The following is a 23,297-nucleotide window of genomic DNA, read 5'->3' on the forward strand; positions in this document are numbered from 1 at the left end:
ATACGTACATATGTAATACCTTGAACTCGAAAGTATTCTTTTGAGATTGAACCATGATATGATGACTAGCAGTGACAATATATATTTTTTTCCCTGAATTCTTTGTTGTAATACAAAACTAGTATTGTCACATATGCTAGCAGCAATAATGTAGCCCTCTACAATTTTTTTTATCGGATATTTTCTGGATTCTCCCCCCCCCCCCCCCCCCAAAAAAAAAAAAAAGGAGAAGGCTACATTATTACAGCTACATGTATCACATACTGACTTTTCAGGAGAATCTATTAACCTTTTTAAAGTATAAACCATAAAAGTTCCATGATGAAAATTGAGAGAAATATACCCTGTCATGTCAGTTTGCATTGTCAAAATAGATACACAGTCCTCTTGCTTCTATAAAAAGTCTTAGCATAAGTTACATAAGTGTATATTATTATTCTAATAATGTAGCCCTCTACAATTTTTTCATCTGATGTTTTCTGGATTCTCTCTCTTTCTCTCCCCCCCCCAAGAAAAAGAGGAGGAGGCTACATTATTACAGCTACATGCATGTATCACATACTGACTTAACAGGATTATCTATTAACCTTTTTTAAAGTACGTACATGTATATCTGTAATGCAAAGATTACAAGATGTCCTATCTTTAAATCCTCTCTATAAACCGTAAAAGTTCCAAGATGAAAATTGAGAGAAATATACCCTGTCAGGTCAGTTTGCATTGACTATATAGATACACAGTCCTCTTGCCTCTATAAATTGTCTTAGCGTAAGTTACATACATGTAAGTGTATATTATTCTAAAAATATAAGAAATGGGAGACTAATTTCAGGTTTGCCTTGAGCGTGATAGAGGTTTGATGAATCTGTGTATAAAATCAGCTTCAGACATGGTATGGTATGCGACGGATTCCGTATTGTGATGTTTGAAGTGATCAGCTGTGAAGTTCGCACTAGTAACCATAACCTCTGCCCTTCCTTTTCCATCCGTACAACCGATAAACTTGGCGTGGAAAGTAGAGAGAGGATATACAATACTGTTGTAAACTTTGTATTCAATGACGGGCTGCATTTTCCCTGGGAAATGATTTTGCGCGCTTCTCTTGACATCAGAGATTTTTTCTGTATAGTTACATTTGATGCGTACAAAGAAAGCTTCTATGTTTGCTGTAGTGAAGTTTTTGAGGACAAGGTCACAGATGTCAATCATCCTGTCTGTGTCTAGGAAGGGCGTGGCTAAGTAAACATGGCAGTCAGGGTTGGACAGCCAATGAGAAAGCAGAGATTTCCAGAGTTTGTAAATGTATGTGGGGCCATCTTTGATTATGGGTGTTCCTAGCTGTGTCAGTTGCCTGTTTAGCACATCTCCAGTCCACTATAATAAAAAATAAATGCATTGTATATATATACAATATTCTTTTACATGTATCCCGCTAATATCTGAACATTCTGCAGCATAAAGAATTAAATATGTAATATTTGCAGATCAATATTAGTTTTCATGTTTAGGAGAAGGTAATATTAAATTCAGTCTTAAAAGTTAATTTTGAAATTAAGAACATAATTTAGAGCTGCACTCACTAAATTTTGAAACAGAACTATATAGCCTTTAATTATCAACTTTTATCTTTTCAATTTTAAAATGGATATTATTTTTAGTTATACATGTACATGTATATGAACATAGATGGTTTGCTATTAAATTCATAATTTTGGCTTTTAAGAATGCATTTATACATTCTTTTTTCAATTTGTTTATTTATACATCTGTATAAGGACATTTTGTGAAACTCTTACAAGGTCAAGTGACAGAAGTTCCAGATCCTCAGTGAGGTCCTCCAGAGTTGTCTCTTCTTTGTCAGCACTCTTCTTTTCCTCTGTCACCTCCTCTCTATTGAGGTTGGTCTCTTCCTTAACATAAGCTATTTCTAGAGGTGGCATGTCATCCAAGGTCAAGGCCTTTTCTTCAAGTTCTCTCTGTTTTTGAAGTATTTTTTCTACAAAATACAAAAGTAATAATTGTTACTAATTTTTGTCTTCTTAAAAAAAATTCTTCTCAGGTTAGCAAGAGAGTGGGGCCTGCTTAATCTGGATGCCAATTGTCTGTCATAAGGCATCATCTTCCAGACAAAAATGGCAAGGAAAAATTTATATTTACTAATTTTGTTTCAGTAAATGGACATTTCATTAATTTGGACAATTTGCTCAGGAACATATGATAAATTTCTGGATTATCCAGGCTCAATCTGTCTGCCTCTGTGGAAAGTTGCATTGCAAAGGGCAAAGAGGAAATTTGTAGTGGATGAACTATTCTGAATTAGCTACGATATCAAGAAGAGATAATTGAAATTTTTTTTTTACAACTCTACCTTTTTCTTCAGCATCTTTCTTCATGAGTTCTGACCACTTCTTTTCATGCTCCAGGTATCCATCAGACACTGGCTGGGGCTCCAAAGGGGGCATATCATAAGCATCCATTACCTTGGAAAATCTCTTCAGAAACCAGTCTAAGACAAAACTGCCCTGAATGGTCAGAGTACCAGTAGTCATGTAGACAGTGATGGAGACATCGTCTACTCTTAACATGACTTTGTAATGACCGTTTTTATCGTACAGTTTTTTGTACGGGTACCTTTGTACCGGATAGTTGTTAGGATGCTGTAAAACATTCATCCAAAATGTTCCGAGAAGAATCGAACCCTGTTTTCCCCTCCTCTTGACCACGATTATTGATGGACTTGATAAATCTAAGTACACTGATTCTGCAGTTTTTGACTTCACGAAGTCTTCTAATCTGGTTTCCATGGCTGCTTTACCACCCATTATGGTTTATCTAGAAAAAGAATGAGAATATGGAATGAATTTTTAGAAACTTCTGGAAAAAATTCTACCTCGGCGCCAAGTCAAAAGTATCTCACAGTGAACCTTTAGCATGCTGGAGTAACTCGGACTGAGCTTTTGAGCACTCATTCATATTGACAGAATTCACACAAATGTAAACTAAGTGACATAAATCAACACAAATCCGTTATCATTCTTTGCCATACAGCAAACACATGTAGTTCAAATACTTATTAAGGGCATTGTCGCCCGCCATGCTTTGTCAGTCAATGCTCTTCAGCATAAAAATATGCTTGTTAATATTTTTACTGAATTTGTTATTAGTTATATACTATCTTCAAACTTTAATGCAGAAATAGGACAGAATTTCCTTATCAAAAATCCGTTGCTAATATAAACACAAAATTGTATTCAAGCTTTTCGCCTTAAATTGACAATGTTCATATCAATTTTAATATTACCTTTCTGGAAACGTTGACTTTGGTGAATTTAAGAGCAATCTGTACAAGAAAATGTTTTTTAAAGATAATTTTGGAGAGAAATTGCCAAATCAATGCCTTGCTGCATTATTTATACAATTTAGACTTTTCGTTGTTTCCTACACTGAAGAGCTATTTGGAAAGTGAAAGTAGAATCATGCGCTTCTTTTGTACTGCTGGTAGAGGAACAGAGATTTTTGCTTGTCAAGAAGTGCGCAAAGAGTTTAATCTATGTAGTGATTTGGTAATATATGTAATGATTTGGTAATAATTGTTTTAAGGATGTCTATCAATATCTAGTAAAACTAAAAGAAGAAGCATAAAAAGGGTTTAAAACGTTTGTTTAACTTTATGTTGAAAAATTAAAGATTCTCTTATTGAGATAAAATCCAGTAAGGTCAATATGTATATATGGATCGCTGTATATTATACAGCTGTAAAAACCGTTTACAATGTAGCAGCATCCTTTATGACTTTATTTGTAAGAAAGGCATCATTTTATGTACAGGTTCCCAAATCTGAAGGCAAGGTGTATTTTCAAGGCAATGTGAACCAAATTGAAAGAATTCTTCAATTGAAGACTGTGGAGAGGGCATTTGCACTGGTCTTGCATGTGGACTCAAACAAATACAAAGGTACATCTTTCTGGGTATATAATTAAGAAATTTATCACCCTTATTTCCCCCCTCCCCCTGAAAAGCAGGAGAGTATATAGAAATCGGTATGTCCGTCCATCTGTCTTTTCATCCGTCCATCTGTTACATTTTAGGGTACTTATCTCTTATTAGCAACTCCTGTTATACCACTGAATGAAATTTAATGAGACTTTCACAGAATCTTTGTTAAACAGTCAGGGGTGTGATTGAAATCCATCATTTTTAAAAATGATGATTTTCAGTCATTAAATTGATTTTTAATAATGATGGAAATTCATCTTTTTTTAGTAAAATGATGAAAAACAGTCATTTCTATTTTGAAATTTATTTTAGAAATAGAGTTATCTCTGATATTAAAAATGACTGTTTTTCATCATTTTTTATCAAATTGTTAGGTCTGGGCGCACTTAATTATCTCATTAGTTTTACGGGGCGCACTAAATTATTTTGGTTTCAATTACTTGTCAAGATGTTTCTCTACACAAGGGTCTATGGCAGGATAGTGTACTATATCTAATTACTGTAGTAAATGGGATGGGAAAATTGACTTGAGAATGGAAATATGATGAAAAGACGTCATATTTACAAAAATCAGAAAATTGTGTACATTATATACTTAGAAGAAATTACCATTATCCATCATTTTTAAAAATGATGGATTTCAGTCACACCCCTGACTGTTAAATAGTGCCATTGTGCACCTCCTATTTTACTATTTGATCGGAAAAATGTTTTGGGTTTTCCAGAGCAAAACATTGACACTTCCGTTTTTTCTATAATATTGAAGAGTACTCATTTCTTATCTTCAACTCATCATATACCAATGAATAAAATTTAATGATACTTTCACAGATTCTTTATTACATGACGCCATTGTGACCTCCTATTTTACTTTTTGATCTGACACTTATTTCGGGTCTCCCAGCAAAACAGGGACTTTGTCATTATAATCATATCAGAGGCGGGGGTATCATTTAGTAAGCTATTTGCTCATTGTACCTCTAGTTTGCCTTAATGTTTTCTATTTAAGTTCAATATCAGAGATTGATAGGTAACTTAATTACATGTATCAATAGTGTCCTCATAGTTAAATTACAAGGACAAATAGAATTTTTTAAAAGACAACAGATTAGAATATTTTTCAGTATATTCCTTTTGATTCAAATTTTATTACATGCAGATCTAGACAGGGCAACATTTTTAAACAATCTGAGGACAGATATCCTAAATGAAGATTCTTGGAAGAATGAAGACCTCAAAAGTGTAATAGAATACCTGAAATCCAGACACGGTGGCATTTTACAAAGGGAGGGAATTCCTGAGGGTGGAGAAGGTCCTCCTAGCAAGAAAATCAAGCAGGAGAGGAAACTCAGCTTCAGGGTGTCTTGTAAATGTTCTGGTGTACTGGGAAGAAAAGTCACTGCTCAGGTATTGCTGTGTAAATGTTAATAACATACGGTATAGCGGGTCATTTTAGTGGGGTGCTCATTTTGGCTTCTTTTGGCGTTTTGATATTAGCCTTGAAAAATTTTAATCCCTGAAATATTCAGTACTCTTCTTATATAGTGACCCTTAAAATAAATTAAGCCAAAATTATTGGCAAACCTTTGAGGAGACAAAATGCTAAAATTTTACACCCACTAAGAAAACCCACTATAAAGTAACACTGTGTAACTAGGGATAGCACACTGTGGAATCATATATAATGTAATTGTTTGAGGGGGAACAAATACAAAAACAAAATAATATACTTTAAAAATTGTTTTCATTCAGTTACTGGCAAAACAGATTGGAATCAAACTTAGTCAGCTGATGAGATGGAATGTAAATTTCAAGGATCCAGACATTGAAGTGAGTAACAGAGTGTTTGCATAATGATCATATCGAAATTGCGCTATAAAATATAATGCAACAAGCTAGTACACTGTCATTTCATTATATTTACTCAGAATTGTCAGTCTGATTTTGTGTATTTTATTAGATTTGCATACAAGTGAATGATGTTCATGTTAGTGTTGGTATTCCACTGACCAGGTAAGTATCACTGACTATCACATATAGGACCATTATCAGCTTAGTTTGGACTTTCTGTAAGGCATGGGATTCTCGACGTTACCTAATTAGCTTCTGAAATTTACACAGATTTCCTTCACTGTTGAAATATACATGTACATAGGATAGAAATTTGGCGGAATGTCAACTGGTGTAGTTAATAGCCAATTAAAAGTCCTCTCATGGCACAGAGGTGGGGTGTAAGTCATCTCATCGTTGACAACAACAATTTAAAGTTCCTGATGTTGTTAATTTCTTAACCAATGAGAATCTACTAGTATTCGCCATTACATAGCGCTGAGAATGCCACGCCCTACTGAAAGTCCAAACTAAGGTGATAATGGTCCTATTGACACACATCATGATTTTTGTGAGGATATTATCAAAATTTATTTATCATGTTTATTGGAAAAATTTAGCTATGCCTTTGTATAAATTTCATTCAGCATTTGCATGCACAAAATGATGCTGATATAACAAAAATATCTCCTTGAATAAAGAATGATTCTATAGAATACCTTTCATGCAAAGTTAACATTTAAACATCTGCAAATTAATAAGCATATAATATATGACTAGCCCCTTCTTCTGGTTGTTTAGAGTTCCATTGTCCAAAAGAGATTATGTGAAATGTCATGGGTTAAGGGGACCCGTCACATGGATTATGTCAAATTTACTGGAGATCAAGGTATTTTTAACATGTTTTAAAATGTAATTAATGATTCACATGTATTTATTTTGATGAATATTCAGTAACCATATGTTGTTATAATTTACCCTTATTAAAGAACAGATTTGTTTTCCCTAGTTATGTCTTCATTTCAGTACATCAAATATTATGAATAGTGTTTTTCCCCTCCTCAGAATCCAAGTGTAATTTTGGATCCTATGTGTGGAAAAGCCACCATACTTCTTGAGGCAGCAAAACAAATTGAGGTAAAACATTCCAACTTTCTATTGTTTTTTTTCCACCCCCTCTCCATAATACTACATAATGTTAAGGTCAAGATCTAGTAAATGAAAGGTGCCTACAGATTTATCAAATTTGAGAAATAAATTCCTTTATTGATGCTTTACAACTTTAGCTTGGTCAAATAAGGTGTTTCGGGGCATAATTTGTAGGTAAACAAGATGAAAAACTGTATTTTGAACTGTCATTTTCAATGAAATATTAAAAAGACCAGACATGAATATGGGAGTTTTTTTCATATTTGACAAAGGAAATGTATCCAGATTGCCTACAGTCTATCAGAAAATGGTAATTAGTACGTTCATGGCCTTTTCTTTAAATCAATATCAAATTTAATATAGGTATCCAGTTTACTTTTCATATGATTTGAAATTGAATGTCAAGAAAATACCCTATTTTCTACATAATTCTACTAAAGCCGTAAAGTACGGGAAAAAGAAAGTTGAAATTGATTATGACGTCATAATGGATCTAGCACCAAAAAGTTAGTCTAAAGTTATTTACTAGATCTTGACCTTAAAGTCTAGAATTTGTAATCCATGTGCCCTGTACATTCAATTTTTCAGTTTTATAAATAAATAAATTTCTTTAAACATTCATACAGCAAATCTTTTATGGAGTGATCATTTTTAATTTCAAAATGTATATTTCACCATCATTGTAATTTTCTTCTTCTGTAATTTTCAGGGAGTGTTTTGTATAGGTTGTGACATCAGTGATGATCAATTAAAGTCGGCTCAGGAAAATATTGACTTTGGGAAAGTACACGACAGACTACAGTTAATCAAGGGTGATTGTAGAGGTAGGAAGCAATTTCTGTTTCAGCAATTATGTATAATGACAAGGTTTTCTATAGGTTTTGGAACAACTTGACTTTGTCTTAATATCCAAAAGTCTTCAAAAGTATAATATTCACAAAAAACTCAGATTTTTTTGAGGGGGAGGGGGCATTGTCATTACCACTACCAGTCTCCACACACTATCAAAAATAATATAAAATAAAGTGCAAAAGAAGTCTGTTGGGATATAACAGACCCTATTTCTTTTTTTGCAGCATTGCCTCTAACTAATGAGAGTGTGGATGGAATAGTTTGTGATACACCGTTTGGAAAGAAGTACAGTGTTAAAGAATCATCAACTGCCTTTCATGCTTCATTACTCCAAGAAATGTACAGGTATCTTAGCATAAATACATGTAATTATATATTTGATATTTTTACATAATATATGTATATGCAAATGTTGCCCCCAAAATATATGTTAGTATCAAACTGATCCAGATAAAATATTTTACATGGGAAGTCCTCTGCAGATTTTATAATTTCAATGTAAATATTCACAAATTATCTAAATAAATGTAACTTACAAGATCCATATTTATCATTAATTTCTCTTTGTATGCCTGTTTTAGAGTCCTAAAGAGGAATGAAACAGTGGTTCTGCTGGTCAGTGAAGAAATGCACCACTGTATCAAAAATGCAGGGAATTCATTTCAACCTTGTGTACATCCAGGCCAAAATCAGATCATTCAGGGTCAAGAGGACTGTATTCAGCTGAATGAAGATATAGAAAACCATTGCTTTGTTCTTGGTGACCAATCAAAACAATCCTTGGGCATACAAACAGATAAGGCAAACATAAATTTCTCAGACACACTTGTGAGTGATACTAAAAATAGCTGTGAAAAAAGTATACTTCCCCTACCACCTCAAATCAGAACTTACCCATTACCTAATGAATTGTATGCTCATGCAACTGAGAAAGCTCTACAGAGTGATACAAGCAGTTCAGATTTAAAGGATAGTAAATTGACGGATAAATGTGATGAGTTAACCTACTCCTTAAAGAGTATCGGTAATTGTGAGGATGTAAAGTGTGATGACCTTGAGAGAGGTGTGACAGATTTGTCTTCTGCTCTAGAGCAATTCAAGCATGTCAGTGATCACTACATCAAATTGGGAGAAACAAACTCATATATTGTTGTACTGAAGAAACCATAATACATGTATGTCTTTTTTTGTGAAGAAAAGAGGACAATTAAATATTTGAATATAAACAGGACAAAAAGCTGATATTTTTCTTCATTTTTGGGGCAGATTTGAAACTACAGCATTGTCCTTGGGCCCCAACACTCAATTGTGTCACCTTGGCATAAATATTCTTTAAAAGAAAATGTTTAAAAGATTTGTTTACCTTTCCTAAAAAAAAAACTAGAGTCCAGATTTGTAGAAGATAACACATTTATATAGTGAAGTTTGGGTCTGTTTCTGATAAACTTGCCAGAAGATTTATAAACATTTAAAAATGATTTTTCTCATAGATTACCATGTTAAACTTTGAACTCATATTATGATTCTACCCTGCTCTGGGGACAACGATTCCACAATTAACGTACTACATGTATTTCAGGAAGCTGTAACTTCTACAGTGTAGTAAGTCTTTCTGATCATCTGTTGTCAAGCGTTTGTCTGTCAGTCAGAACTTTACACGTTTTCAAGTGTAAGAAAGATAATAGTACATGATCACATTAAAAATAAAGTTATTTATCCATCAAGCTTGGGACTTACTTTGTAAAGAAATGCATTACATTACAATTACTTTTTAGAAATTAGGTATTGCCTTTACCATTAAATTGATTTCTATACGTAATTTTCATTGTATAACAGTTAGTATTACTTTGTTAATGCATTTCCATAAGTCACCAGTGGTAAAAATGCTTGCTCTAGAATGTAGGTTCCATGTGACAAGTACAGGTCTAAATTCGCAGCCCTCCACTGGCGTTCAAATTTCTCAAACAAACAAAACCAATATATCATAATGGCATTACTTTTGGGTTTTCATAAATAGAAATAAAAAATTAATAGAACCATTTTCATGAACAACCCCATCATCATTGAAACTAAATATGCAGATAAATCTTACTTCAATTAAACAGTGCTTGTATCTGTGTGTATTTTATTTTGTGATACCGCTGCGGTTTCAATGTCATGCTAGTTAAACATTTTCTTACACTTTGTTTCGAATATAAAATTGCAATTAAGCTATTTGTGATAACTCCAGCTTATCATGATAGATTGATTGTATTTTGTTTTACGTCCTATTTGGGAATTTTTCACTCGTATAGAGAGGTAATCAAGGATGAAGGATGTGGCGTTAACGAACAGTATTGGAAGATATATTTTAATGCTCCTGTAATCAAAGATTCGGAGGTATATAGTTTTTGCCCTGTCTCTCCACGACCATCTGTATGTTTGTACGTTTGTCCGCAAAAACTTTGATAACTTTTTAGCTCACCTGAGCCTTCGGCTCAGGTGAGCTTTTCTGATCAAAATTTGTCCGATATCTGTCGTTGTCATCGTTGTTGTCGTTGTCGTAGTTGTTGTTGTCGTTGTAAACTTTACACATTTTCATCTTCTTCTCAAGAACCACTGGGTCAATTTCAACCAAACTTGCTACAAAGTATCCTTAGATAAAGGGGATTAAAGTTTGTTAAAATGAAGGGCCATGCCCTTTTCAGAGGGGAGATAATTATGAATTAGAGAAAAAATAATGGCGTTTTTTAAAAAATCTTCTTCTCAAGAACCACTGGGCCAGGAAAGATGAAACTCATGTGGTATCATCCTCAGGTAGTGTAAATTCAAGTTGTTCAAATCATGACCCCCGGGGTAGGGTGGGGCCAAAATGGCCGATCAAAGTTATACATAGGAATATATAGGAAAAATCTTTAAGAATCTTCTTCTCAAGATCCATAGGAACAGGATAGATGAAACTCATGTGGAATCATCCTAAGGTAGTGTAGATTCAAGTTTGTTCCAATCATGACCCCTTGTCACAAGAAATACACATGTGAATTATGAAAGTCAAAGCTCCGCTAAATCAAAAGGAATGAGCAAGGTTAAAGTTTTTGCGGCCAAACAAACAGACAGACGGAAATGGCAACTCTATACCCCACGGATATTCGATAACGGGGACATAAAAATCAACTGGAAAATAAAACTGCAATGCTTGTTAATGATTATCAGAGATTTTTGCCCTTGGAGTTTGACAAATTTTTCTGAAAAAAATTCCAAACTTTTATTCTGGCTCTAACCTTTGATACGTAGTTACTGCGACTTCCATACTTCACATATGTATATTTTATGACAGGACCTTTCATTCACAGGCACCTGACGTTACTTATTTTTGTTTTAATAAAAAAAATATAAACACATACCTAATAATATTAGGTATGTGTATATTTATTTTTATTAAAAGAAAAATAAGTAATGTCAGGTGCCTGTGCTTTCATTGGATACAAACAACTTTGACCGTAACATTGGAATTTGACTTTCTTCATAAAAACTTTAACCTTGGCCATAAGTTTGAACAATAAGGACTAGGGATTACGTAATTAACATATGTACATGTAATTCTTGTGAGAAGTCTAGCATTGATACCAACATTTTTTACCTTTTGACTTTGACCTCGGAGTTTGACCTACTTTAAAAGACATTAACCATAACTCTTTTGAAAAGTTAGGACTAGGACTTTCAAACTTCACAAATTGAATCCGTGTGACGACCTTTCATTGGATACTAACAACTGTACGGGCTAGGGCTTTCATACCTCACATATGTTATCCTTGAGAAAGACCTTTCTGAAGAATCCGACAACTTTGACCTTGACCCTGAAGTTTGACTTTTAAAAAACCTTAACCTTGGCAATAACTTTTGAACAGGTGGTGCTTGGGCTTTCATATTCAAAAATTGTAGTTCTTGTGAGAAGATCACGCATTGGGTACTAACGTATTTGATTTGTATTTAAGAAATTAAAAGTTTAATCTTCTGAGGCAACAGTGTTTCACAAACACATCTTGTTTTCATTTTAATGGTAAGTAATAGTGTTCACATGCTTAAAAATTTGCAGTTTTCTTCAGTCACCGTGAAAGGTGCAATGCCCTGCGTTTATTTGCCAGAGAAAGTCATTTATATAATTTTATATAGTTTTGATGTACACATTTACATATTAAAGTATTTATTATAAAAGCCTCATGTACTACCAAGTTTCAATCAGGTATACATTTATATAGTTCCATTTCTAATATTTTTTCTCTGTGATAACTCTTTAAAAGTTAGTGGAGTTGATTCCTTGATAATTCTACCATAATGTAAATTAAGCAGGTTGATAGGTCAGGAGCTAAGGAGGTCATATATGCATGGAAATCTCATGCGCATCTGTCTCTGACGCTAAGGAGGCCAAATATGCATGTAAATCTCGTGCGGCTGCCTTTGTGTTTGACGTCAGTGTGCGAGAACTATTGAAATTAATCTGGGAGTCCTCGTGTAATTTAAATCTATAAGTCTACATTTTTTAAGTTTAAATTTACAATTTATTTCACAATGAAATTGAGATATAAGGAATCACTGTTTAGTTAATATAGTATGCCAGGGATATCAACGATAGTGGAAAACATGGGATAATTCATGCATAACGGGCGAAGCCCGTTATTCAAATTATCTCATATGTTTCCCACTATCGTTGATACCCTGACATACTATACTAACTAGGCAGTGATTCCTTAAATACAATATGTATTATACATCTGTATAAATTATGATAACATTAAAACATGATCTTCTTCAGTTGTTTCGTTATTTTTTGCCTTTCTTTTATTTATTTCAAGAACTTGAAGTCGTTTGACTGAAATTGCAAGCTGGGTTTTAATTTTCATTTTTGCAAATTTTGAAGAAATGTGTTCCGTCTCCTGCACTTCATAGACCCAACCTTTTTTGTAAACCTGTTTTCTTTCAATCGTCTTCCCTTGGAGATGATCAAAATCTACACGAGAGCAAAATTCCACTGCGGTGTCAAGAAACTTCTGAAGGTCAAATTTTTCAGCTGCTAGGATATAATCCAATAGTGTTTCAACTGTTATGTCTGTATCCGGATTACATTTGCTTATCATAAAATTCTCACAATCAGCAACAAGAGGGGACTGGTATTCATGTGCCAATGGTAGTACTTGTAGTACATTGTGCCCTGAAAGAAAATTATATACCGTTATTTTTTTAATACTAGTAGATTGTTAAAATGATCAAATACTAGAGACCCATGGGCAACAACACTCATCTGAGTAAGTGTGGGGCTCTTGTATGAGCACATTCTTATTCTCGGAGGTTACGATTTGCACAAACTATTATCTACACTATTTGCTTATTAACACGCATTCTCTGTAAGCACCAAAAATCTTGGAAACAACATGTCTCGGATTTTGATGAAATTTTCACCATAGATGTGTCTTAGTACAAAACTAGTAAAAATAGTGTTGGAGGTTCCACACGTGCACTTGGTTGACATTACATGGAGACGGATCCATTTAATTCGGCCATTTTTGACCCTATTTGACTAAATGAAATCGTGAAAATTGAGGCAATTCACATGAATATTTATCGGTATCTAATACACTCTAACAAAATCAATGGATCATATTCATTTAGATTTCCTCAATTTTCATGATTTCATTTTGCCAAAAAGGGCTAAAAGTGATCGAATTCAATGGATCCGTTTCCATGACAACCTAGTGCACGTGTGGAACTTCCGACACCATATTCTTTAGGTTTGTACCAAGACAAAATCCGAGAAATGTCGTTTCATAGCCCTATAGTAAATTTGTTGGTGCTTACAGAGAATACGTGTTAAAAATACATGTACTAGTTATAACTTATCATGGCTTTACTGTTTCTCGTAAAAGAATTTAAATTTTTTTTTCCTTATACTTCTTTGATCATCCATTGTTTACACATCCTTCCCGCAGGGGTTGCGATTTGAACAAAATGTAATATACACTTCCTGTGGATGCTTCTAAGTTAATATGACTACTGATTATGGCTTTGCTATTCCACCGAAAACGATTTTTACAGATTTTTAATCGATCTTGTACAGTTTTATGAAAAACTTCGATTGTCCATTGTGGTGCCTCACTTTTCCCTGAAATCATGATTTGAGCAAATATGAACATATACACTGTACTACCCGTGGATGATTCCATATAAATATAACTGATCATGACTTTGTTGTTCTTCATCATCAGTTTTTTTAAATCGTCTATGTATTCTATTAATTCATGATTTGAATAAACTTGAATCCCCACAACGGGTGCTTCCATATAAATAAGATTAATCATGGCTTTCCAATTTAAAAGATTTTTCCTAAATGTGTATAACTATGTTAAGGTCAGATGATACAACCAAACTATAACAACTTGTCATGTTTTAATGAATAAAATGAACAAGTGTCATCGCAAAGGTTTTAATATTTCATTCTAAGTTTCACAAAAGAATTTTAAGAAATTTCTCAACATTTCATACATATTTGCATCAATTGCAACAAAAATAAGCCAAGAAATGTATACCAATCCAGGCATCCATTTTTTGGTTGTATCATCTGTCCTTAGACTTTGATCAACCACATTAACAACACCCTACCCCTATGGTCATAAAATGAAAAGAAAATTAAATCTGCACCTTATCAGAAAGCTTTGAATATTAAATAGACCAGGATTTAAATTCAATAATGAAACTTGACAAAGAACAATACAGAGTATTTTCTATGAAATCAAAATATTTTATAGAGGATGTCACAAAACAATGAAAACACACACCAACACACACCCTCCCTCTCTCAAACACACACCCACACATACATCCTCCCTCTCTTTCACACACACCCAGCCACACACTCTATATCTACCAATTCAAACAAAGAAATAATATCCATACTGCAATAGTTTTACCTGTTATTGCATACTCCATGTTGGGATAAAAACATCTAAGAAACTCAATTACATCTTTCGCCTTTTTGTTGTGAAGAGTTATCTCTTTTGCAGTGCTTTCTTTAAAGCTACCAGAAAACATGGTATTAAATACTGGAGAATGTTGAGAGAGGACAGCTTTGTTTACGTGGATTTTCTCGTCTTCTACAACTAAAGTTACATCTGTTTCTGGAAATTCAAAGTTACCCTTGCTTTTTCCTTCTGCCATGTTATTTGTTGCTGTCTACTATCTAAAAGAAAAAAAAATCTTTAATTGACAATAAAAGCCCTGTTAAGCTGTTATTTATATATGATCCCAGTAATCTTCCTCTTCACACCTAGATCTCAAGCTACCAGCCAAGAGCTCCACTTGATCATGGGAAGACATCATGCATTGAAACTAACATCGACATAGTAGCCTGCGGTCGGGGTGCAGTGGTTAGAGTTTTGCTAGATAACGTCGCGAAGTAAGGAGTTGATCTATTCCTCGCGGGTTCGAATCTCACTGCGGGACGAGGAGACCGGTCCTGCAGATGAGAACTGTTACAGATAAACCAAGGACCCTAGCCGCAGTAGGTGTTGGCACAAAAAGATCCCTCACTATTCAATGGCCCTAAGTGCCAATTACTGGAGTGTAGATCTTTTGCAGTCTTAACCGGCAAGTGATGCCGTGTTGATATTAGTAAAAAAAAGTTACAGAAAGGGATTATAAACAAACAATTGACTAACTAATTACACCTCATCTTTCTCATGAATTTCAAATTATCGCCGCACGCTGGGCGCAGTGGTTAGAGGGTCTGTTCTAGAGTCGCGAAATAAGGAGTCAGTCCATTGAAAGAAAAATGCTTAAAACTTAATCTGCTTCAGCAGCTGGATAAAATAGAATAGACGCAGAATCTAAATAATACCTTGAAGTGTATCCATATATGATATCCATGCAATTAAGTTTGGACCTGGGAGGGCAATAATTACTTGGAAGTGAGGTTGTTTAAAAAAAATAGTCGCAAAAAGGTTATGCCGACACAATGGGCAATATTGTAACATCACTTTCATAATTATGGACTCCATTGAAGATTACGCCAGACGATGGACCGGATATGAAAAAAGAAGACGTTGACACTTTATCAGAATGGATTAAATGTATTAGATCCATGTTGAAATCACGTATTAAAGAATTGAGGTGTAATATGAAAACCATCTTTCCTTCTGTATTCAATAATCCAGAAGTGAAAAAAGAAATAAATAGATTACATGATCAGCATGTACTGGTCCCTACTGGCAAAGCAGGTAACAACATTGTCTTTGTTTGTAAGGCTCATTGTATAAATTGTATTTTATAATTAGAAGAACTTGGATTTGATTCTACAAATAGTAATCCAACTTAAACTCATAATTCTTTTTCTAAGGAAGAAATCTTTCAAAATCATGTGTCAGTTTTGAATATTTTTAATATCTTAAAGAACCAAAATGATTTTGAACTACATGTACCATATATATATATATATATATTGGATTCCAAAACTTCAAAGGAATCCTTGCAATCAAAGATACATTGCGGGTTCCAGTAAATGTTCAACCAAGCCTCTTTCTTTACTCCTCACTAAGATATTGACATTAGTATAGGAAAAATTTCAAGAATACTGTGTAAAAATATACGATATTCAAGAAGTGGTGTGAATCAGATGTGGATACTCAAAAATTCCAAAGAACTTTTGGACAACTTGAAATAACAAGACTTAACCAAAACCAACAGCTTAAAAACTTACAACTTTGCCCCTGATAAATTAAAGTCCAGGCTTTTCGATATCATTGACAGCTGTTTTTTTCAATCAAAATGGAACTCGTAAATTTACTTACCTGGTCATTGGTCATTTGCAATATTATTTTGTTAAAACACATTCTGATTGCACACACAAGTACTCTGAAGTTGACAGAAAGATGCTTGAGTTTCTGATTGACAATATCTATATGGTTTTTGGAGATCAGGTCTTTCATTAATCCATTGGAATCCCCATGGGTACCAAATTTTTTTTTATTCATATGAAGCAGAATTTGTGCAAAATTTTATCTGTGAAAAGAAGAAAAAACTTGCAGTGGTCTTCAAATCAACATATAGATTTATCGCCGATGGACTGCCAATTAACAGTGGTAATTTCCATTCCTATGTAGATACGATCCCGGGGAGCTTGAGATAAAAGATACCACAGAGCGTGACACATCTGTTTCATACTTGGATATTTTAACCAAGCTCTATAATACACGTGATGTCACTTTTCTATCGTCAACTTCCCTTACTTATGCAGCAATATATCTTCATCACCTGCATACGGAGTTAATATATCTCAATTGATTCGATACGCAAGAGCATGCTCCACGTATGAACAATTTCTAAAACGAGATAAATTATTGACAAACAAGTTTATGAGACAAGAAACAAGAAAATCAGCAGTTTCGTTGAAAGTCAAATTGAAAAAATGCAGAAAGACTTAATCTTGATTAAGTTACGCGATAACATAATCTTTATTCACAACCACATACAGTTGTATTACCCAGTATGTGTACTGTAGAGTCACATATTTTCGTGGGGTCAAATATTTGTGGTTTGCGGAAAAAAACACTTGGTTCGTTGTGGTTTGATTTCATTTATGAAGAATTGTTGAGTAATTATGTACATTGTACATTTCGTGGTTGACATGAATTCGTGGTTTTTCTCATGCACCAAAAACAACGAAAATCAAAACCCCACGAAAATTTTTGATTTCACAGTATTTCATGTTTACTTCAAAAGTGTTTAAAATGTGAAAATATGGACCAATTACAGAAACAACTAAGAGGGAAACCATTTATGTGTGTTGGTATTTAAATATTCAATAATTTTGTTATAACGGACATGCAAAAATCTAATTATTGCGTGAAGTTTTTTCTTCAAACTTTTGAATAATGCAGCTAAATTCTGCTTGAAAATTCGGTAAAGAAAAAAGTGACAACAGAAGAAATGATGACTAACTGTCAGATACCGACATTTCCATAGATATTTCATATATACTGGATGATAAAGACTAGTGGATACGAACAGTTGGTGGATCAATTACTATTTTTATCAATATTTATAAATTAACGTCAGTCTTGATCAAAAAGAGCATCAGGTATTGGTGCTTTATAATTGTGAGAATTTGCGATGCTTGCATAAAATTCAACACCCCATTCCAATCAGTAACGACTAAAGGTGGTAGTAGATGTTTTAAAGATTTTCCTATATATTCCTATGTGAAATTTTGATCAGCCATTGTGGTCCCGCCCTACCCCCAGGGATCATGATATGAACAAACTTAAATGTGCACTACCTGAGGATGCTTCCACTTGAGTTTCATCTTTCCTGTTCCAATTATTCTTGAGAATATTTTTAAAATTTAAGATGCCAATAATTTTTTGCTAATTCATAATTAGTTCCCAGTGGAAGAGGGTGTTGCCCTTGATTTGAACAAACTTGAATTCCCTTTACAAAAGGATACTTTATGGCAAGTTTAGTTGAAATTGGTTCAGTGGTTCTTGAGAATAAGATGAAAATTTTAAAAGTTAACGACAACGGCGACAACAACTACGACGAGAGACATGCAACGGAGAAAATTTGATAAGAAAAGATCGTAGGCTCAATTAAGCTAACAATTGAACCAACATCAGATCAATACAACTGTACATGTATTTGATTTAGAAACAAATCCAGATGTTTATTCATTATCCTGAATGATATATAATGCAGGAATAATTCCGAATAATACGAAACTCTACGGTAAAATTTACATGATACAACTTGTCGTGAGTTATTAAATAAATAAAAATTTCTTTTATATTATATTTTTTCCAAACTCAATTTATAAGTAAAGATATATGAAAAACAAATTTTATCACTTACCGTTGGATTGGCTACCTGGGTGGATTTTTTTAAAATTATAATCGATCTGTCACTTACTTCTGACCGATTTTAAAGTCTATCATACCCGTTTTCAAAAAATGATTATCGATTAGTTTTATTTTTTGAAAGACGTGGTTTGCAATTTGAAACCGCTCAACAAGAACGGGGTGTTAGCAGTGAAACTTTGAGCAAACGAAAAATGTCTTAATATCAATTGATGATATGTTGAACATCTCATTAAATAATTCTTTCGCTTATAAAAGTGACACCATACTAGTATACTGTATGCATAAAGATTTAAGATCTATACGTGGCACTCAGGACCATTTAGAAGTATAATGAATTTTCTTATCGTGCGAAGGCCCACCTAACACGGGATCTTAGTGTGTTTTTTAGCTCACCTCAACGAAGTTGGGGGAGCTTATGTAATACCCTCGGCGTCGGCGTCGGCGTCGGCGTCGGTGTCGGTGTCGGCGTCGGCGTCCCAGGTTAAGTTTTTTGGAGCAGTTTTCTTTTTAAGTACTTTTATGTCCTATATTGATTAGACATGCATGGAAGATGGTTCTAGTGTGCTTCATTGTACCAGTCAAAGTTTCAGATGCTGCAATTTCAGCGAAGGAATGACCAGGTTAATGTTTCTGGAGCAGGTTAACATTTTTGGTGCAGTTTTTGGTGTAGGTTTCATTTCCAAGTAACTATAAGTCCTATGTTGACCAAACTTGCATGGATGGTACATCTAAGGATGCATACTAACAGGCTTGCTTCGGATGCTGAATCTGACCTACATTTTCCGGTTGAGTGAACAGGTTAAAGTTTTTGGTGCAGGTTTCATTTCCAAGTAACTATAAGCTTTATGTTGACCAAACTTGTATGGATGGTGCATCTAAGGATGCATACTACTGGGCTTGCTTCAGATGCTGAATCTGACCATCATTTTCCGGTTGAGTGAACAGGTTAAAGTTTTTGGTGTAGGTTTCATTTCCAAGTAACTATAAGCTCTATATTGACCAAACTTGTATGGATGATACATATAAGGATGCATACTACTGGGCTTGCTTCAGATGCTGAATCTGACCTACATTTTCTGGTTGAGTGAACAGGTTAAAGTTTTTGGTGCAGGATTCATTTCCAAGTAACTATAAGCCCTATGTTGACCAAACTTGCATGGATGATACATCTAAGGATGCATACTACCAGGCTTGCTTCGGATGCTGAATCTGACCTACATTTTCCGGTTGAGTGAACAGGTCAAAGTTTTTGGTGCAGGTTTCATTTCCAAGTAACTATAAGCCCTATGTTGACCAAACTTGCATGGATGATACATCTAAGGATGCATACTACCAGGCTTGCTTCGGATGCTGAATCTGACCTACATTTTCCGGTTGAGTGAACAGGTCAAAGTTTTTGGTGCAGGTTTCATTTCCAAGTAACTATAAGCCCTATGTTGACCAAACTTGCATGGATGATACATCTAAGGATGCATACTACCAGGCTTGCTTTGGATGCTGAATCTGACCATCATTTTCTGGTTGAGTGAACAGGTTAAAGTTTTTGGTGTAGGTTTCATTTCCAAGTAACTATAAGCTCTATATTGACCAAACTTGCATGGACGATACATCTTAGGATGCACACTAATGGACTTGCTTCGGATGCTGAATTCGACATACATTTTTCAGTTAATAGACCAGGTAAAAGTTATGGGTGCAGGTCTATTACCAAAAAACTATAAGGCTTATATAACATTGTATAAACCAAACTTGCACAAATGTTGCATCAAGAGATGAAAACTCTCAAATTTGCTTCAGATGCTGGATTTTGATTACATTTTCATGAAGAAGAACTAGTTTAAATTTTTTATGTAGGTCTATTTCAAAGTATCAGATCAAAATTGCTTAAATATTTTCATTTTTGGAATGTACACTTTTTGTTGGTTAATTGTGTGACTTTGCCTTACTTAAAGACAACATTCGTTGAGGTGAGCTCTGTAATCTCTGATTACCTATGTTTTTTTTTTCAATTTTTCTACTTCATCTTTTATTCATATACAATTGTTACGATTTACCATTATATATAGAATAGTTGTCAATTTATTTTATCATAGATTCAACGCAATGAATCCCTCAAAAGATCAAGAATATCCCATACTGACATGAAAATACATGGCTCATGATGGCTGCATGTGTCCAAGAGTGTTAAAAAACGATTGATTGAGTGAAAATGGGGTAATATAAAAAAAAAATCTACAGGCACTGTGAGAAACGAGTCGCAAAATGATACCCCGGTCTCCTGTATGGTTACAAGTATAATGACGAAGTCCATGTTTGCTCTGAGAGACCCAAAATAAGTGCCCTAAGTATCCATACTTTGCTCTTGAAAACCCAAAATATGTGTTCTATTAAGAAATGAAATACAATGTGCACAATAGCAATACTGTAAACCAACTTTTATTCGCGTGCGAGAAATTTTCGCGAGATTCGCGAGAGCCTCTTCATCGTGAATATTTCTCGCCGAGAACCGTCCCTTTTAAGTCTCTGAATCTATTAACAACCGATGCAAAAAGGCTTGATCGTGAAAATAAATTGTCACGAACTACTTAACCCCCAAGAAAACGCAAAATAAGTCGTTGCGAATAAAAGTTGGTTTACAGTATGCAATAAAGATTTTGTGAAAGTGTCAGATAATTTCAGTCAGTGGTAAAAGAGAGTTGTAGATAAGAGATGGGTACCCCCAAAGCCTAACAGACGGACATCCCGATTACTATAATATCCTCCCGATTTTCAAGCGCGGAGTATAATAATCTAAGAGAGATAAGTAAGAATTTGAGGCAAAGAAAGCATACAAAAATTTTTCCATCATCCATACTTTCTAGATCTCAGCCCTTTTATTCTTAAACTGTTTCCTTTTATTCCCTAGAACGCATTAAAACAACCAAAGGAAGATGCTAAAATATCATATATGTCATGCAAAATTACATTCATCTGTGTCTTTGGGCATTCTTAAAGACGAGTATGCTGAGGTTTTCTGTTTATGGATAAAAAGACCTAAGACATGTGAAAAGGGTACTACAGTAACAGGGAATGCCTTGAGAGATTGAAAGTACATGTAGTAAGAATATGTATCACGTACTTAACCTATTTGTATATGACAGTTCGCATTATTTAATGAACGATCCTCGTATTGCAGTTTACCTTGGCATGTTTTCGAACTGTGATCGTCGATTACTGTATTATTTTTATTTTTCTCCAGGACTCTCTTTGCAAATTTAAATAACATCGAAACTTTTCTTTACCAATGAAAATCTTTCTTTCAATGCACAATATTTTTCAAATTATAAAACCCAGTAAATCTATCAAATATTGAACAAATTCATCAAAACTCGTCTAATGAAAACAATGCAAGAAATGCTATGTAGTGAAGAGAAAAGAAATACAGAAAACCATTTTTATATAATATCTTATGAAAATTTTCAAATCTAGATATACACATGTGAAAATACTTTACAATTAATATTTATCTTTAATGAATCCCCCCACCCCCCCCCCCCAAAAAAAAAAAAAGATAAGGATTTACAAGAAAGTTTCTCAGAGATTTCCATGTAATTTTCATTTATTTCGAATGGAATACAAATCCAAATGCTATATAAATGTAGAATAAGTTTTTACTTACCTGCGCTGTTAATCCACTACTTAATTGTCCCAAGAATCCAATATAAGATAGGTTTAGAATGTGGAAGCTTTCAGTCATTTCATTATTTTCTTGGTTAAATCCTTTGCATTTGTCATGTTTTGTAATGCTCCATAAAAACAGGAAAATTCGTTAAATTTTGACATTTTTAGATGCCCCTCTGTAACAAGACGATAAATTTTTGTGTATTTAACATATAATGTGCAATATAACATTGCTCATCATACAGTATGTATATCATATAAATATTGTATGTAGTTGAGTGTAACATTGAAAATTTTCACCCCTCGAAAACCATTGTCAACCTCGGCTGCGCCTCTTGCAATATTTATTATATCATACTGAATGTTTGATACAAATACATATACTAGTAACAGTGAACCGTACGCGCATAAATTCTGCGCAGTTGCTATTTTTTTTTAGAATATTACCCGTCGTCAAACAACTGTTAACTGTTGCTACGCTTGAGGGCGTGGATTCATTATTCAGCGGGTTATAGTGTTTTTTAACAAATGTTTCTCGACCAATCAGATTCAACTAATTTACATGAAAGTATAATATTATAAAATAGCAAAAAGTTTATGAAAGTTTTGTATAATTTGGATTCAAAAGCGAAATATTGGCACTTTTCTGTTATCCTAAAGTAAATGTTCCTTTATTTTGAGATGGTCCCTTTAAATTTTGAATATACATAACAAGATATTGAACATACATCACAAGATTTTGAATATACACAAGATATTGAATAAACAACATTTAGAATACCCGGTATACATCACAAGATATTGAACATACAACAAAAAAAGGAGAGGACGTTCTAAGTTTTTAAGAACTTGTGTCCAATCCTTTTGTTATAACATCAAAACAATAAAATATGTTCAAACCAACAAAAAAATTTGAATATACATCACAAG

General features: G+C 33.9%; 3 protein-coding genes across 3 annotated transcripts; 1 reads left to right on the top strand and 2 right to left on the bottom strand.

The window, feature by feature from the left end:
• Nucleotides 1-533: 533 nt before the first annotated feature.
• Nucleotides 534-3,429, bottom strand: LOC134264705 (uncharacterized). The gene is made up of 4 exons (XM_062746971.1): nt 3,302-3,429; nt 2,369-2,832; nt 1,797-1,996; nt 534-1,374 (listed from the first exon to the last, which is right to left on the bottom strand). Exons 2-4 carry the CDS (start codon nt 2,820-2,822, stop codon nt 829-831), a joined length of 1,200 nt encoding a protein of 399 aa, XP_062602955.1. The 5' UTR covers nt 2,823-2,832; nt 3,302-3,429; the 3' UTR covers nt 534-828.
• Nucleotides 3,430-9,038, top strand: LOC134264704 (THUMP domain-containing protein 2-like). The gene is made up of 10 exons (XM_062746970.1): nt 3,430-3,563; nt 3,828-3,954; nt 5,156-5,403; nt 5,749-5,826; nt 5,957-6,009; nt 6,628-6,715; nt 6,892-6,963; nt 7,685-7,799; nt 8,052-8,172; nt 8,409-9,038. The coding sequence occupies exons 1-10, from the start codon at nt 3,477-3,479 to the stop codon at nt 8,995-8,997; spliced, it is 1,578 nt and encodes a 525-aa protein (XP_062602954.1). The 5' UTR covers nt 3,430-3,476; the 3' UTR covers nt 8,998-9,038.
• A 3,548-nt stretch (nt 9,039-12,586) lies between these two features.
• Nucleotides 12,587-15,032, bottom strand: LOC134264707 (uncharacterized). Its single transcript, XM_062746973.1, has 2 exons — nt 14,769-15,032; nt 12,587-13,015 (listed from the first exon to the last, which is right to left on the bottom strand). The coding sequence occupies exons 1-2, from the start codon at nt 15,013-15,015 to the stop codon at nt 12,588-12,590; spliced, it is 675 nt and encodes a 224-aa protein (XP_062602957.1). The 5' UTR covers nt 15,016-15,032; the 3' UTR covers nt 12,587.
• Between the last annotated feature and the right edge of the window lie 8,265 nt (nt 15,033-23,297).

Source organism: Saccostrea cucullata, unplaced genomic scaffold (assembly GCF_032062105.1).
Source record: "Saccostrea cucullata isolate Sc308-1 unplaced genomic scaffold, CSIRO_AGI_Scuc_v1 ctg2492, whole genome shotgun sequence".
Lineage (NCBI taxonomy): Eukaryota > Metazoa > Mollusca > Bivalvia > Ostreida > Ostreidae > Saccostrea > Saccostrea cuccullata.